This window comes from Phaseolus vulgaris, chromosome 1 (assembly GCF_051622355.1).
Source record: "Phaseolus vulgaris cultivar YP4 chromosome 1, ASM5162235v1, whole genome shotgun sequence".
NCBI lineage: Eukaryota > Viridiplantae > Streptophyta > Magnoliopsida > Fabales > Fabaceae > Phaseolus > Phaseolus vulgaris.
The window spans coordinates 4,765,555-4,784,689 of record NC_143498.1 but is presented as its reverse complement, the minus strand read 5'-3'; the positions used below and the strand labels follow the sequence as shown (position 1 = coordinate 4,784,689).

Genomic DNA, 19,135 nt, shown 5'->3' with positions numbered 1-19,135 from the left:
GATTTGAAACACGGGTATTAAAAAGTGAAATTCCTTTTTTCCCATCTTAAAAAAAAAAAGTATTTTTCAAACTCAAATTACTTAAGCCCGATTGAATTGTAAGATTGAATCCATTTTAACATTCTTTAATATCCTTTATAATATGAGAAATCCTTTAAAATAAAGAACATATTTTTTTGTCCTATAACTCACTAGATCAAAGACTCATATTATTATGATTAGCATAAATAAAATCTGATAACATGTGAAAGATATTTAAACAGAAAATATATTTTGAAATTATATGATGAAAGCATCAATCTAATGATTAAGTAAAAAAAAAATGAACTTGGTCCATGAAATGTCAGTTGGTGATATATATGATTAAGTTGGAGACAAAAGTGAATGGTTGTGACAATGATTTAGAAAATCTGAGAATTGAAAAATGGATATTAACATGAAATAAATTGACCAGAATCACATAGTGGATTATGTGATTCCTATGAGCTCATAAACAACCACAACAATGGGGTGTTGTGTTGGAGAGTGTTTAGTCACATGGAGAAAGGACAACCAACAAGATAATCATAATATCTTAATATCTCATTCATTAAATGCAATTTTATTTAATTATTCAACATATTTTTCAATTAGTAATTTAAATTTGTTTTCAAATTAGAAACCAAAATTTTAATTATTTTAAAATTTATTTTGATTTCTAATTATTTTCAGTTCTAGTTCATTAAATAATTTGTATTATAATATATATTGGTCTAGACTTGACTTTGGAAAACATGAAGAATTTATAGTGAGAATCTAGATGTATCTTCTTGGATACGATTAAAATCTATCATACCAAACTCTGTCCCCCAATCAGAATTTGACTCCTCAAGAGTCCTTAAAAAAGATGTTTTTGTTTTGTCTATATATAGAGGGAGAAAGTTGCACTTTACACTAATTCAATCTAAAAAAAATAAATTATATATTTACCAAAAACAATAAAAGAAATTATAATATAATATAATCAAATAAAAGATAAGCCTGTAATCACAATATAGCAAAGTTGAAAGAAAAAAAACACACAATAAATTTTTTTTTAAAAATAAATTAACTTAAATATTTTATTGAAGTTTTCTACCAGTTTATTTAAAAAATAACTTATTTCTAATTTAAGTATAAATTGGTTTATCTTTTGAAAAAATTATCTTCTATGATGATTAACTTAATAAAATTTTGGCTAAAGGTTCATAGACCATTTAACTGTGCTACATCATCTGGTATTTGATATGTAATTTATATCATATTTGGTAGATGGTCTCAATAGATTGTCTAGTCTCTTAGTGTCTATAGAGATATAAATTATTTGGTGAAATTGTCTAAATGGCTTTCTAGTTTAGTAATGAGAAGTATTGTTCATGTGTCTTCTTTGTTAGTCCAGACACGTTTTATGAGAGTCGGTTATAATGGTGTTGTTGTATAAATAGAATATTTAATCAACAGAAGCCAACATTTGAGTTGTATTTGAGTGAGAGTTTGTTGTGTGAGAGAATCTGTGAAGTTATAATCTCTGAGTTAAGTGAATTATATGTAATATAGTGTATGATTACATAGAGAGACAATAAAATAAATAAAACATATAAATCAAGAGGATATATCACTTGAGCAAGCTAAGGTAACTTGAGCCAACAAAGATAGCTTGAGCAAGTTAAGGTGACTTGAGATGTATTTATTAAGGAAAGATGATGGTCTTGCTCAAACTCTCGATTGTCGTTTGAGTGATTTCTTGATCGCTCAAGCGACTCACTCCTATTTAAGATAAAATTGGTGTGATATTCTTCTTACTGAAACACGTTTAAGTGTCACTTGAGTGACATGATCATAACTCAATTGACTACTTGGTCACTTAAACAATGAGACTCTACATCCAATACATGTTCTTGGCTTTGCATCTCGCTTGAACAAGATTAGTTTGCTTTGCATACTCGTGGCCCCATAAATTACTATCAAAAGCTAGATTAACCTACACTCTAAAATTTTTCATGTAGCATGTATCAACACATAAACTTGAAATTAGCTCAATTTAGCACCAACCATAATTTCATTAATGATAGCAATTTCTTATACATATTCTTCTTAAAATTTCTAATGTTATCTATTTCAATTACTCAATTCACTAATGAGATTAGATCAGTTCAAATTTCAAACAATATTTTCTATTATAGTTTACATTTCATTTTTAACACCTTATTTTAAACTTCCACATGCTAAGATCTTAATTCTAAAAGAAGTCGTAACACATTTGTAGAATCTAAACTCTAATTAGGAAAAACTTCAACCTTTCTTACTTTAGAACTTGTCTTTTAACCTAATAAACTTAGATCTTTGAAATTGGTGGTGAAATGTGAGTGTCATGGTGGGATTTTTGGGCAACGGACAATGATATAATCCTCTTCCACAATTTCTCATAAACATAAATATAATAATCTCTGTAGATAAGTTTGCATTCTTACATCAATAGATCATACTATTGAAAAATGAAATAATGACTTGTGAGAAATTTCTTTCTCCCTCCATTTCACGGGTCTCATAAAAAGGATAACTCTTTATTAAAATTTTGAATTTTAAGAATAATTTTGAAAAAAATAATATATATATATATATATTATATGAAAGAGCTTGTAATTTTTTATATTTATGAATTGTATATACAGAAAAAAAAATGTAAAATAATCTCAAATATTAAAAATATTTCAATCTTAACTTCCTAAATCTAAATAATAATTAAATATGTTTTATATTTATGTACAAGATGTTTTCGAAAAAACTAAAAATTAAAAGTTAATTTTAATAAAAAATATGAAATAAATATTCTGAAAAATTAATTACCTATTATTCTACAAGAAAAAAAAAATCTATTGAATAGCCTGTGTGTCTCTAGCAAAAAAAAGTAGAGGTGGCAATGCGGGCTGTCCCACCCCGTATAAGCCCGTTTCGCACTTGACCCGCAAAAAGTGGGCCGGGTTGGCTCGCTCTGCTTAAAATTTGCGGGCTGATTTTTCTAGCCCGTCCCGCATAAGGGCTGATTTTTATTTTTTTAAATAAAAATTTTGAAATTTTTTATTTAGATGCATTAGGTAAATTGTCTCATAATATTATTTTCATGAGACATGCATTGTATGATGTTAAAAATTTCAGAATGTGAAATATGAGACTATATGAAAAAAATATGGGAGATGAAAAAGAAATTTATACATTTTAAAGTTATGTTGGTTATGTTGATCAACCCACTCGTCCCACACAGACGACAAATTATACAAAACAAATCTAAACGAGCTAGTGGACTGAAATATGCAACCCGCCCCGTATTTTTTTAGAGGGCCGCAGAGCGGCCCCTACCCACTTCACTTTTCCCACCCCTAAGAAAAAGATTGTCATGGAGAACTTAGAGTGGAATCCATTGCATCATTATAACCAATAGGAACATAAAGCATAACATGGTGGAATATTTGTGTAGTGCTTTCTCCTATAAGACTCCTTAATTGGTAGAAGGTTTATCTAACTCAAACTGAACCATGACATCTGTATTTGGAAAGTTGAAATCTTAAAATTTCATTTGTTTTAATAAGTTGCGTATTTAGAATAATTGTTGAAATTTGTAAAAAAAAACACACTAAAACAAAATCATTAAATTAAATATTATTTTAAATATTAAAAAATTACTAATATTTAAAGTAATTTTTGTTATTAATATAAATTTATAAATAACTTCTAAATTAATATCTAAATTAACCACCAAAATTTTAATTATTAATATTATAAATTTTAAATTAATTTTTACAAAATTAATAAAGACTAATTTAAAATATAAAGTAGTTAATGACTAAAATCTTCATAATTATATATAAATTTAAAATTTATTTTATATTTTTTTATTAATAACAGAAATTACTCTAGATACTATTAATATTTTTAATTTATAAAATAATTTATAATTTAATTAAATAATAATTAATTATTTTAATTTCTAAAAATAATTTTTATTTAATAATTTTCTTATATAAAAAATCTAAAAAAAATATCATTAAAGATTATAATTTATGAGTATTTCTTAATGATTTTTTATTCCTTTCAGTTTCATACTTTTTTTCTCATGTAAAAGCTTATCTTTTGTTACATGAAATTAATTGTTTTAAGAGTTATTTGGGAATATGATTATTGAAAAAGTAATTTTAATAGTGGTCCAAATACTCTTTTATAATGGTATCATAATATATAACACATCTACAATGAGATCAAGAATCCCTATTTTGAAAGCAAAGAGTGCCAAATTGAGCTCCAAAGTCAAACATGCACTTAAGAAGACACAATATTGTATGAAGTGGTCCAACCCTACACTTGGCAGCTAATTAAATTGCAAAGCTTGAGAGGTGTGGCTGTAAACAGTGGCAATTGATTAAAAAGAAACATAATGCACTTTTAAAAAATTAAGCATGTACAAAACTTATCTACTTTTCTCATTTCACAACTCACTCTAGTTAACACTATAACTATACTTATGAATCTTCTTTCAAAAAAATTCAATTTCCTTGTAAAAAATTTGATATTGAAAAGGTTAATCACTATAATAAAATCATTAAATAAAAATTAATTTTAGAGATAAAAAATAATTAATTGTTATAATGACTAAATTATAAACCATTTTAGAGATTACAAAAAATTATTGGTTTCTAAATTAGTTTCGATTATCGATAAATAGTTTCTAAATTGGTATCTAATTAGCTACCAAGATTTTAACTATCAATTATTTAGATTCTGAACTTGGTAGCAAAAACTTTGGTAAGTAATTAGATATCAATTTAGAAACTATTTATCAATAATAGAAACTGATTTAAAAACCAATAATTTTTTTAGTCTTTAAAATAATCTCCAATTTAGTCATTATAGCAACTAATTATATTTTGTTTCTAAAATTGATTTCTATTTAATTATTTTATTGTAGTGAATCATGTTGTTAATATGAAATGTTTAGTTAATTTGTTGATGATTAATATTTATTGAAAACTTGATTAATAATTTTTTTTATAAAGAAAAAAAAATAAATAAAAAGAAATTATTAAGTAAAGACGGTGAACAAATTTAAATATTTAGAGATTAGAACCACTTCTAAAACTAAAATGAAAGTCAGATAAAAAAAATTCTGATGAAATTTTTTCTTTTTTGATAATTTTTTTTTATATAAGTGAAATCTTGTAAGAAAAGTTAATTTTGAGACTTTCCAAGAAAATAATAATAAATAAAACACATTTATAACAAGTTGGTTGGTTGAAATTTTATAAAGAAATTAATTTGAGTTATTGCATTTTTTACATATAGACTAGATCAATTTTTTTACAAAATACTAAACAATTGGTGTTTCACATGTTGAAGGGCTTATTGGTTATTTATTATTCTTTTATTTAAAGTATAACACTAAAGTTTCATTTCACTCTTTCTTTATTCTACAAAGTGTTTTGACAAAAATGGAACCTAAAATCTCACACATAGTGCTTAAATTTGATCATTACTTGGATCCTAATGATGGGTTCAATTTTCTATAATTATAGGCAATGACTTGGAAAATGACATGAACGGGTTAATGTTCCTCCTCAATCAAATTGCAAAGACAATGATTTGCATAACCTTTTGTGCTTTACTTGGTGTTGGACACTAATTAATATTAATTCTTCTTAGTAGAACCAAAGTTTTGCTATCGTCCATTATTTTCTCAACATACTAATAACAAATATTTAAATTGGTAGTGAAAGATAAATACCCTAATGGGCTGCTGACTAAAATTATAATATATGTAAATTTATTGTTAATATTTATATTATATATATAAGTTTTTTATATATATATATTTGATACCAAATGAATTACATAAAATAGGTAAAATTTTCAAATATTCCTTTATGTAAAAAATTTAATTAAAAATATATCCATCAATGTACTTATCTTTTAGGAATTAGCATGAATATTTACTTTTATTATATGTCTTAAGTTAATAATTGGTGAACTTATATATTTAGATTCATAGTTGGAAGACAACTAAAAATTGAACCAATTGTAGAAAGAAGAGAACTAAACGCACTTCCAAGTAAATAATAATAAAAAATCAGCAATTCATTGAATCAAGAGCCAAATACTTCAGCATTTCAATGCTATATGTGTGCAAATTGCTTTACTTTAAACGTAATCACCAAAAGTAATGTTAAAAAATTGAATTCAATGATTGTGGACGTATTTAAACAAAACACATTACTAATACTAAACACTAATGTAAATAATTCTTTCAAATCTGATCTTAGGTTGAAAATAATGAATTTTCCAATAAGAAAAGCTCAATTCTATATTTCTAATTCTATTCTCAAACTTCTAAACATGTCTCATAGTTACAATTTTTAGATTTGATAAAATATAAGCATCAATTTTTAATCAACGAAAAATCTCATTTTCAGCAATATTGGGATGAGTAAGATGAACAACATAACCTCGACTCTTAAGTCATAATTTAATATCTGAGGTCCAAGTGTTATAATTGGTTTCATCCAATTTTTCAATGGAGTGATGAACATTGACATAATTAATATAAATAGATGGATCTGATAGAGTGGTAGCGGAAGAAGTCATATTGGCAGCAAAAGAAGCCATAGATGACAAGGAAAGATCCAGTCACCGACCAATTAGCGACAACAACAATGATGACGGCTCTTGCGACGGCTCCAGAGAGATTCTGACGGCTCTAGTGAGTTTCCGGCGAGAGTCCAACGGTGACTCTAGCGGTGACTCTAGCGGTGACTACAATGAGTTTCTGACGTCAAGGAAGCAGTGGGGTAGTGGCTGAAAAGTACTAGTGAGTTCATCAACAAAAATTGAACCATAATTTTATGCTCTAGATACCATATTAAAAGAAAAGGAAGAATAGAGTAATTCCCTTGTATATATTGAATACATAGGGTTATGTTTATATAGAAAAAGAAACATATGGACTAAGCTCATTACATAAATAGAAATATCTAACAATATCTGTAATATCTCATAATATATCTAATAATATCTAATAATGACTTTTGTGGTGATGTTTATATTAACTTGATTTTTTAAGTTTAATACTGAAATAAAAGGGAAGAACACATACTAACTATCTTACAATATAGTTTTTGATTCTTACATTCTTTTAGCATTCTTTTAGAATTTAATGGTTCTGAATTTTTTAATATAGACTTATTTTGTTTTAAAAATATCTCAATAATGTATTTACATTGTTGTTTCATTTAGATGTACTTTTGTAGTGATGTTTATATTAACCTTTGGAGGTTTGAGATTAAAGAATGTGTAAGAATTCAACGGCATCTAAAAAGCCTACTAATGCATTTACACATTAGTAACACACTTAGCTTCCAAACATACATGTTAATCTCATTACAACATATAAATAATCTTTGTTGTTTTTTGTGCTTAGACTTTTGTACTGGTGTTTATATTAACTTGTCTTGTGAGTTTAAAATTAGGTAAATGTAAAAGTTTAGAATCTTAGTAAGTATTAACATATTGAGTGTCTTTATGAATTCAATTTGCGATTTGTACTGTCGAATACCGAAAGGGTACTTGGCCTATCGGTCATTCGGTATAGGAGGACAGATCACAAGTGGCTAATCACTCACTAAACAAGATTAAGAAGGTAATTGGGCCTTTGTGGACTTAAAACAACTCTCAAACCCATAAGAAAACTATAAATAGAAAATAACACCAAAGAAAAAAAAAGGTACTAATTCTATAACCACAACATCTGTAAACCGGAGATATTCATAACTGACTTGAGCGCTGGAGTGTCTTTCTAGATACCACCTCCAAGACATCGAGAGGCCGAAAGAACGAAAACCCGAAAAATCACATAAATCAAGAGTTTGAAGACTTGATAGAAAAAGTCTGACTTTATTCAACCGTATAAAACACGATTCTTGCATCTTTTTTAAATTTAATAGATATAAAGTTTTTAATATAAATTTATTTTATTTTAAAAATATCTCAATATTTGCATTGTTGTTTCCTATAAAAGTGCTTATAATAAATTTCTTTTGTGAATTTGAAAATATGTAACCATTTAGAGTTGACTCAAGCAAAATTGAAAGATAAATATACTAATTATATTTGAGTATAATTTATTATTCATGCATTATTTTATTATAAAATGGTTTTGAATTTTTTTATATAGATTTATTTTGTTTTTAAAATATATCAGTGATGAACTTTCCAGCCTAATTCATTATCTACACAAAATATCTTTCACCCCTCATAACTATTTTTTAAAAATAAAACCAACTAGCAATAGTACACTTATATATTTTATATGTATAATATAAAAAAATAAGTTTTTTTAATTGTATTTTCAAATACAATACGATATTTTTTGTTTTTTATTAAAATTATTTCTTATATTATATACCATCTATTAAAATATATTATTAATAGATTAGAATAATACTAATAAAAATATATAAAATAAATTGTGAAAATACTTTACTGATAATATAATAAATACAACTCAATTTTTTTTAAAATTTAATAAATTAATATTAAAAAAAAGGACCCGTGCAATTAATAAACTAGTTGTTAAAAGAAAAATGTGAACCACAAAAGAATCGACACATGTTAAAAATAACATAGCTGATTCTTCATTATAGCAATACAATGTCAACCACTGTTTCAAATCAAGATCTTATTACTCACATCACACCAAGATCCTGTCTCTCTTTTTCATTCTTACCATCAAACTACTGAATTTTCCAATTGAAAATGTGTAGATTTCAATGCTTCCTCAATTCAAATAGTTTAAATGTGAGGTTATTTTTATTTTATTTTTTTATCATATCAAAAGATAAATAAAATTAAAATAGACATTTCAGGATGTCTAAACCCTTATACATAAGAATACAAACCAAACTTCTTAACACCCAACTAAATGTGAATCCAACAACAGACTCTATAAAACATCAACTAGAGTTATGTAGACATGATAAGAGTGATATAAATATGATAACATCATAATACAATTATGCGTTATTACAAAAAAAGAGAAAATAAATATTACCCTACACATTTTTTCACCAATCGAACATGATCTTTACCAACAAGCAGAAGTAAGTCAAACATTCAAGAAACATAAATATCAAACCAAACCTGTAAGAAAACTATGGAAACCAAAAACCAACTCGAAATATGGTTGGCATAGAGCAAATGAAGAAAATGTTCAATTTTTTTCAAAATGATAATTGGCATTGTTGTTTCTCTCCTTCATGAGCTAATGCCATGAGTTCACTTTCACAACCATTGTTACTTTTTATGAGATAGAGTCTTGAATATGATTCATTTTTTTTTATTTTAGTTTTTATTTATTTCTATTCTCTTACCTTTTTTCTATTTTTTTTAATTAAATTTTTTTATTTTGATTGAGAATTTTTAAAAATTTCATCGTGGTTCTTTGTTTAAAGAATCTCTATTTTGATTGTATATTTGTTTTATTAAATTTTAACCAATAACAAATTATGTGTAAAAATGTATCAAAATGGTTTTATTTAAACTATTTTTTCTATGATTAGTTTTAACCAAAACTCAAAAAACATTTTATGCTTCTCTTCAATTTTTTAATATAACCAAAATGAAAGACAAACAAACAAAAGGATAAATAAGTGTTAAACTCTCTCTTAACTTAGTCATTTAGATAGAAGAATGTCAAGAAAAAATTATATCTTTTTAATATTTAGTTCGTTTGATTTCACTAGATTGTTTGATAGTACACAAATGTTTGTTATGGTACGAGAGTATGTCTAAGTGTCATATCAAGTTTAGTAGTGGAAGACAAAATAACTTATCATTTATGAAAGTTAATTATGGTAGTCATATTCCTATTATCAATAGTTTTATTAAGAGTTATTGTTTAACTGTATAAAAAAAATGGTTTATTGATTAAGAGTTCACTTAGAAAATTTTCAAGTTGTAATGTCTGTTTTAATAATAAATTCTATCGGGGATGTAGGTTAAATTTTATTAAAATTTCAATTAAATCACATTATTTTTTTATGTGTGTGATTATTTCCTATTCTTCCTTTGGTTGCCTTCTAATTATTTCTTTTATTAATTCTTTTTTATGAATTTTCTGTTATCTTTCTTCATTTGTGTGGTAGACACTTTTACAGTAGACACTACAAGAAAATCATGAAATAAAAATCAATTTTTAGAAACCAAAATAATTAGTTGCAATAGTAACTAAATTAGATACCATTTTAGAAACTAAATAACAAATTGGTTTCTAAATTAGTTTCTATTATTGTTAAATAGTTTCTAAATTGGTATCTAATTATAGCAACCAAGGTTTTAGAGACCAAATTTAGAAACTAAATAATTCGTAGTTAAAACCTTGGTTGCTAATTAGATACCAATTTAGAAACTATTTAACAATAATAGAAACTAATTTAGAAACCAATTTTTTATTTAGTTTCTAAAATGACAGCTAATTTAGTTACTATTGCAACTAATTATTTTGGTCTCTAAAAATTGGTTTATATTTCATGATTTTCTTGTAGTGAGATTTATTTTTTGATTTATTCCACAATAAGCTAGTTAAGGGATGACAAAACGGATTAGATCTACCGATTTTGACCCACCTCATTGTTGGCTCGCCAAAACTTAATTAGACCGAACTAGCTTGTCACAATTACGGGCTAAAATTTGTAATCCACCCGATCTACCATTTTTCAATCTTCTTTTAGAAAAATGTATTATTTTTCATAGTTTTATCCTTACTTTTGAACTTTTTATTTGCTAGTAATCATTAATATCATCTTTAAAATAATAAATACAAGGGACACACACGTGTGCTCAAACTAAAAATAGAGACAACTAACACAACATAACTTATAATAAATATATCATATTTTAATTATCAATATCATTGTCTTTTATCTTTTAATGCATGTTAGTTCTTGTGGCTACAAATTTTCATCAAAAGTGAAAAAACATCGAATTAATATCATCTTTCTACATTTACTTTTTTAACAGCAGCACGACAGAGATATATACATTAACCTAAAAATTAAAATAACCACCACTAAAATAATTACCCGAATTTTAACTAATCAAAAGGAAAAGGAACCTGTTATCTAAAAGAAAATATTGAGTTGTGAAACTAGACACTAGAGGCACCCAAACATTTGCAGTTGGAGAATGGGATAAAAAGATGCATTAAACACTAAATCTCAAGTAATTTGAATGAGATAAAAAAACAATTCAACAAAAATTGAATCTTGTCTATAAGTAGTCATCATCTCAGTCAAGAAATCATAATTTTAGAGCACATATTAACCAATATCTTTCATCTCTCTTCCTTTTTTTTTTCTTAAATTTCTCCAACATGAATCCAGTGGAAAAATGTATAGAAATAATAAAGAACAACATTGAAGTTACTTTAGACTTAGACTGTAAGGAAGGAGAAGGTTGTAGAGTAGACCAATAAAAGTGAAGATGGAGTGGAACCTAACCGTAATTTTTTCCCCAAAATTAATTGAGTTTGAGAAGAGAATAAAGACTAAAAATAAATATAAAAAAAACGAGAAAAAGAAAGAAAGAAAGATATGTGTGTGAATGTGAACAAATAATAATAATAAAGCTATTTGAAAAAAAAATATTATTGATTTTATGCATCTAACTTAAACGATTGATGGGTTGAAGGAGGAGGTTGCACCAATACAGTTGGTAAGTCATCCACTTTGTCATCCTTAAAATTTTTGTAATGAATATGAATTTAATTATCATGACTTTTATAAAATATAAAGTTGAAAAATTAGCTAGATTTAATAATTTGGGATTGTAACAAAGTTGAAAATATGTAACAAGATCTCCTTAAAGTAAGAGAATTAAATCATGATGCAATCATGACAAAGAAAGACAAGAAAAAACTTCATTATATATGAATAATTCTCTAATTCTCTTGTTGTCTCCTTTGTGACTTGTTTTAATGTCTTGTCATCAAGGTTAAGGTTCAAAACAATTAATTATTTTTATCTAAAAAAGAGTAAGTATTGAAAAAATAATTAATAAACATTTATAGAAATTTAACAAATTGATTATTAATATTCAAATTGATGATGGAGGTGAAACATTGTTATTGTGTGTTCTTTGTCTAATGATTTTAAAAGAGAGACTTTCTTAAAAGGTTCAAACTAATTTAAACTTAATAAATTTAAACAAAAATTTTAACACTAAAATGTCTAATTTTAACTAAATTGTAACAAGGAAAAGAGCATACCAATCACAATAAATTAAAAGAAAGTAAAAGTCAAATACTTAAAAAAGAGGAGTTGCATTGTTTATTATATATTATCATTCTCATTATAAGAAGAATGATCATACCAAAAGTCTAGTCATTATAAAACACTTTTAATAAAAAAGATAAATCATCAAATCATCAAAGATCATGTTAAATAGGACTAATAAATGTTTAATTTTTATTCAAAATGGTAAGTGATTCTTAGTTTCTCTCCTCCCTATGTTTACTTCACAACCATTGCTATTTTATTAGACAGAGACATGATTGAAAACTACTAAAAAAATTCATCGGTGTTCTTTCTTGTTTAAAGAATCTCTATTTTGATTTTATATTTTTTTACTAAATTTTAACCATTAGTAAGAAAAATATCAAAAAGGCATTGATTTAAACTCCAAAAAAAATTATGTTTCTCTCCAATTTTTCAACTCAACTAAACAAAATGTAAGAGAAATAAAGAAAAGGATAAATAAGTGTTAAACTTTCTCTTAAGTGGTTCATTTAGATAGAAGAATGCTAAGAGAAAACTAAATTTTTTAGATACATGTTTGTATAATAAAGCACATTTCATGCTTCTTATGGGGCAGATGATAATAAAGCACATATAATTTTACAAGAAGAATTACATGATAATTTTCACCCTCTTGAACAATGAAAATCATTCCATCAATCCTATGGAGCAGAATGATAATTTGCATCACATCGATCAAGCACCTCCAATTGATCTCTCCTGCATAACACAAAATGCAAACAAAGAATAGATCATCAAATAATAATGAAATGATTTGCAGCAGCATCACAATGAATATTCATAAAACACAATAAATGATTTGAATAAGAGCTGCATCTAGTATCTGTTGGCTTCTTTTGCAACTACCACCTTCCCTGCTGCATAAAGACAATCCATATTAATCATCAACATCACATAAAACTGAAACCAAAACCAAAAATAGTTCACAACATTACCAAACTGTACCACCATGATGCAATGTGAATGAAATTAGAGGGACCAAGAAGAGGACATGACCAATTGATGATAATAGTACTTTTCTCATTCCTCTATGGTTTGGAGTCTGAATAGTCCATATGATCTACATGGTCCTGAAATTGCTCCATCCAATCATCAGAGTTTGCTACCAAATCCTCCAGTGGCACATCAATTTGGGAACAATCACCAATGATAACTTCATCCTTTGGATCCTCATTAACCAAGTCTTTGATGAAAAAGTCCTCCAATATTGTGTCTCCAAAATAACTCTGACTAGCTGCTATATCTGAATCTAATGCAGGCTCTTTGATTTCATTACCATGTTCACTATCAAAAGCTGGTGAGAAAAAAGTGTCCATCTCAGGCTTCATAGTTGCCAAATCTTGATCAAGGCTTGGATAGTCCACCAATGTTACAGGATCATCTTGTTGCAAGTTCTCCAAACTCTGGCTAGCAATTAGTCTCCTTTTCCTATTGATTTCAGCATCCAACATTTCTCTACTTTGGGGGGTCTTGTTGTGGACTAATTGTTGCATGAAAGATGGATTTTTTAGTGCTTTGGCAAGGAATATCATCATCTTTTGTTGTTTCTTCTCTGTTGCTTGCAATCTGGTCTCCATGGCACTCAATTGGTTTCTTGAGTTAAGCTGTTGATGCCTCAACCTCACAATTTCTGCCATCAAAATGTTCCTGTCTCTTTTCAACCTCTCCAACTCCCCTTCTAGTCCAAACTCCCCCACTTCAACACATGCTCCACCTCCTCTTTCTTGCATGCTCAGTGACACTTTTCTTTTTCTCTTTATGGACTTCAATAAGTGTCTTTGTCCTGCCAAAAATCCTTCATTTGCAAACTCCCATCTATCAGGATCAACTTTCCTAAACCCCTGTGTTCATTTCCACACAAAAAAAGGGGAAGAATTCAAAGATGAATCAAATTAGTCCAAGGAAGTTGGTGAATGATTAATAACATCACATTCAACTAATTGGTCAACAAACACATACTAAACACTCAGTCTTATGTTTCCAAAATAAAAGAAAACATTAAAAAAAGAACAAACTTAAAAACAGGACATTCAAGTACATCAATCCTTTTAAACTTTTGTTAGATTCCAGTCATTTCAGAAGAGAGAAAGTACTTACTAAAATTGATGGTTTATTCCATTAATAATATAAATAATATGCCATCTAATTTTCAATTTATCTCACCAGTCTCATTGAATCAGCTCAACCCTAAAAATATTTTCAGAATAAAGGATTAATAGTTTAGGGATGGTACTTTGATTCTTATCACTCATATTCAATTATCTGATTTTACTATGTAAATCACCAGAAACATGTGAGTGTATAATAGTTTCATATCCCAAAAGTTTTGTCAGACAATTGAATTCAGGACCTAATATAAACATTTCCCTTCAATCTAAAAATAAAAACTTGTCTGCATCTAAAACAAACAAAAAAATCAACAAAATTCCCCACCAAAAAATTATTTACATAGGTGGCTGAACATATTAAACCAATCAAAATGAATGAAAACCTGTTCATGAACAAAATAATGACCTAATACAACTCAAACAGAAAACCATACACAGTCAGAAACCTAAAGGATTCACAAACATCATAGTAGTTACTACTTACATAGGTGTTGAGCTGGCGAATGAAGCTGGAGAAATTGTTGTGCTTGAAGTAACGAGGGAGAATGTTAGTAGAAAACTTGTGAGAATCCCAGACAACAAAGCTATTGCAAGAAGTGCTCCATGACACAACAGAGTCTGTGGAAGGATCTTCCACCATGTCATAGATCTTTGTCAAAAATGGTGGGGTACCCACCTCGTTCAACCCTTCCATAGGTTGTGGAGAAAAGCTAAAAGACGAAGATGATGATGATGAACCACCACCACCACCACATGTCACTGTTTCTTCCTCCTTCACTCTAATTCCTTCCATGTTTCAAACACAAGAAGATAAAGGAAAACAATGAAAGTTTTGAGTTACACAACAGCACAAGTATTAAACAATAATCTAGTGTGGTTAATGGTTGTTTTTTATGTGTGTTGAAGTGAAGAGTGTCTCTAACTTTGTGACTGCGTTTGGATCAGTGCATGCTGCAAAAGGGTGCCATGGAATCATAAGATATTGTACAGTTGAGTTATGAGCTTAGACTTGTTGGTAGTTTCTTGTGGAGGAAGATGCTAGAGAGAGAACACGTTAGGACTGTGCTGGAAAATTCTAGAGAGGGATCAGAAAGAATGGTATAAAGTTTTTTTTTAATTATACATATTAAAGAATATAAGTTTATATTATAAATAAATTAAAAAATAGGATTAATATTAGTTATTGTAAAATTTAATCTTTTTATTATAAATAATTTCTCACTGTTTATTTGTGTTTGATAAATTTTATGTTGTTCTATATACTATTTGGATAAATTTGAGGTGATTTTTTTATCACTTGAGGACATTGTCAAAAACCTCTTGTCAACAATTAGAAAGAAGAAAATATAAAGAAAAAAAAATAATCTATTATCATATATAAAATATTTAATAAAGTAATCAGGTTAAAGTACTTTAATCTAATTAGTAGTAAAACTTCTCTCTCTTAAGTTCTTGAATTTAGAAAACAGACTTGAGTGAGAGAGAACTTGTTTTGTTATAATTATTCTAATTCATATATTTTTATTGTTCTTCACTTAAATATGATATAAAATACTTTATTATTTATTGAGGGAATAGTAAATATTAATTAAAATGTTATATATCAGTAACATGTTTACAGTTTACAAATATAAATATGCTGGGAAAAAATGTTAACCCATCCAAAAAATGAAAACAATATTGAAAATTTAATTTAAATTTTTTATTATGCATTTTTTAAATTTTATTAATCATAAGAAAATAAAATGTGTCTACTATGATTGTTAGTTTATTTATACTTTTAATTTATCTAGTACTAAAAAATTAATAGTTGATTAAAATTAAAATAATTAATATACTTTGTATTCATTAACTAAATATAGATTTAAATTAAATGTCTTATATAAATAATTTAATATTTTTTTTCTAGTCGATCTAAGTAGAGTTCTTGTGTGCGTGTGTGTCTGTCTATATATATATTTATACTCTTTTTTTTCCTGCTATAACGAGTTTTCAAAATTTTAGACAAATTCACTACACCAAAAAGTAAAATTAGTTGAAAAAGAAAATAAAGATTATGAATTAGCTCTAAAAGAAAATAAAGGTGATGCTATGAACTGTAAGTAGTATCCATTAAATCTTTATTCTTAAAAAAAAAATAAAGTGAAGGTTATATGGACATAAACTATAAAAAAAAATTGCATGGTTAAACGGTACTATAAATAATAAATAATAAAAAAATTTAAAATTTTGTAGGTTAAGTCCATGCAAACATAATATATATATATATATATATTTAAATTAAATTTAAATATGTAATAAAATTATGAAGGTTAAATTCATGCTTGTTTAAAAATTGTGTGGCCAACACGCTTCTTTGAATAAACAATATAAAATATAATTTTGTGTGGACAACATGTAGGTTAAGTTCACGCTTATTTAAAAATTATGTGGCCAACATGTAGGCTAAGCCCACGCTTCTTTAAATAAAATATAATTTTGTGTGGGGAGCGTGTAGGCTAAGCTTACGCAAAAAAAAAACACCACTTGTGTCCCACACACCCGCCACTATTTTTATGTCGAGAGCTTCCAAATTTTAATGATAACTACACTTTTACGTACATTTATTATAACTAATATCCTTTTTTGACCCATGCTAATAAACATATTTTGTGTAGTGATCGAAAGCAATGAAAATATATAGTTTATTAAAAAAATTACAAAAATAATGTTATTTTCTCAATAATATACTACCTTTTTTTATCAATTGGAAATTAGAAAAAAAAATACAAGGAGATTTCCCATACCATATGATTAATAATATAAAGACCTTAAAAAGGAGAGGAAAACAATTGATATAATCTATTTAAAAATTAATAAAAAATGATATTTTATTAAATACTGAAAACACGGGTCATTTGAAATCTTTTATAGATCAAAACTATAATAATTTTAGCATAGTGAAAGTAATTTATAATCTGTGTATGAATCTAACTTAATTATAGAAAATAAAATTATAAAGTATAATTATTCCTCACTTGTATATGGTGTATTATTTTCAGACTCTATCTATAATGAATTTTCTGAGGGGAGATATGTCTTTTAAGGTAGGGAGTTTGGATAGCATAGGTTAGAGGTGTCAATAGTAGTGTCCAACACTCCATTAATAAGGCTGTCTTTTTAAATTAAGTGGGCTTAATTTGAACCCATGCATTCAAATTAGGGTTATTTCTCACCTCTAGAGCTTCTTGTGGCACCCCATATTTCCTAAAATACTATAAATATCCTTTATTTTATTGATATTTTTCATTAGATTATAGAATCAATAAGGTATTTCCGGATTGGAAATACCTTCCAAACTCTATAATTTTGAATGAATTTCTTTAAAAAAAAATACATTACAGAAATTCGGAAGCTATTTTTGAATTATAGAATCAGGTATTTTCACCTCCAATAATAACTTATAGATTTGATTCTGTAATTTGTAAAGGATTTTTGTAAAGAAAAAAAGATATTCTGAACTATAAAATTCAGAAGATATTTTCGGATCTAAAAATTTCTACAATCCAAAAAGTGTAAATAGAAAAAAAAATTAGATAGTAGAATTTAGAAACATATTTTCTTAAGGACAAATGGTATTTTCGCCTGATTTATATGGGTGCAAATGTGGAGGTGTAGGAAGAAACAGCCCAAATTAGAACCCAATTATGCATCCAAAATATCCAACCAATGGATCTATCCATGTTCACACGAAAACATTGTTTATTATTTGACACATAATTTTTCTAATGATATGTGAAGTTGACACAAAAAACTAAGCTGATGAACAATAAATTATGGTGGAGTAGATCCAGAAAATGATTTTATATTTTGTGGTGCCATTATTTTTTCATGTGCATAACCCAATTTTTATATTCAGCACAAAGATAATGCTTTTTAAAATGAGGTAGCCTATGAAGTAAAAATGTATTCACACTTAGTGTTTGTTTCATTAATTAACATTACAATAATATCACTTATTTGTGGTATATAATGCAATAATGTTTTGAGAGAATGCATTAAAAACATAAAAAAGTGACAATGTAATATTTTTAGAGACTTAATTATCTTTTTTGTCCTACTTATTTTATTTTATTTCTCAATTAATAAAAATTTCATTTTTTTAAAATGCAACAATGTTATCCATTTGAATAAAACAAATAAATAATAAAACTTATAAAGGTAATAAAACTTAAAATTTTGTCTAGAATTTTCTTAAAAAACTGAGGCGTAGGTTTTTTTTAGAAATACTTTATAATTATTTTTAAATTAAACTTCTTATAACTATATTCCTATAGAGATTCATAAAGATCATAAACACATATACTATCTGAGATAATATAATATTTTCTCAATGCTAGAAGAAACATTGAAAAGTTCATATTATTCTGATATACCTAAAAAGTGTAATATCATTTACAAGTTAAGATTAATAATAACTTAAATTTACTATTTTTTTCAATAATAACTTGAATTCACCACTCTTTTTTAATCTATCAAGAAATTTTCTCATAGCAATTAAAAGTTACTATTTTTTTTAATTTATTGAGAAGTTTTTTCTGGACAAAATGGTAATGAATTTATAGAACATCTTGAAAGTAAATAGTATTTTAAAATTTGATAATTTTAAGCATGTGA

At 26.5% G+C, this 19,135-nt stretch overlaps 1 protein-coding gene across 4 annotated transcripts; it reads right to left on the bottom strand.

Moving 5' to 3' along the window:
• Positions 1 to 12,788: 12,788 nt before the first annotated feature.
• Positions 12,789 to 15,599, bottom strand: LOC137816647 (heat stress transcription factor A-2). Of its 4 annotated transcripts, none has more exons than XR_011081839.2 (3): positions 14,964 to 15,599; positions 13,307 to 14,212; positions 12,789 to 13,228 (listed from the first exon to the last, which is right to left on the bottom strand). XR_011081839.2 is itself a non-coding variant. In XM_068619880.2 (2 exons), the coding sequence occupies exons 1-2, from the start codon at positions 15,270 to 15,272 to the stop codon at positions 13,400 to 13,402; spliced, it is 1,122 nt and encodes a 373-aa protein (XP_068475981.1). In that variant the 5' UTR covers positions 15,273 to 15,579; the 3' UTR covers positions 12,789 to 13,399. The 4 variants fall into 4 exon arrangements, 1 of the variants encoding a protein (XP_068475981.1); XR_016518641.1 differs by having other exon boundaries at positions 12,789 to 13,070; positions 14,964 to 15,546; XR_011081840.2 differs by having other exon boundaries at positions 12,789 to 13,225; positions 14,964 to 15,543.
• Between the last annotated feature and the right edge of the window lie 3,536 nt (positions 15,600 to 19,135).

Bases quoted from the DNA above. Each gene is read 5' to 3' on its own strand.
- LOC137816647 (XM_068619880.2), bottom strand. From the start codon at position 15,272: ATGGAAGGAATTAGAGTGAAGGAGGAAGAAACAGTGACATGTGGTGGT. The intron at 14,213-14,963 runs GTAAGTAGTAAC...AAATGAACACAG, and splicing joins TTCGCCAGCTCAACACCTAT to GGGTTTAGGAAAGTTGATCC.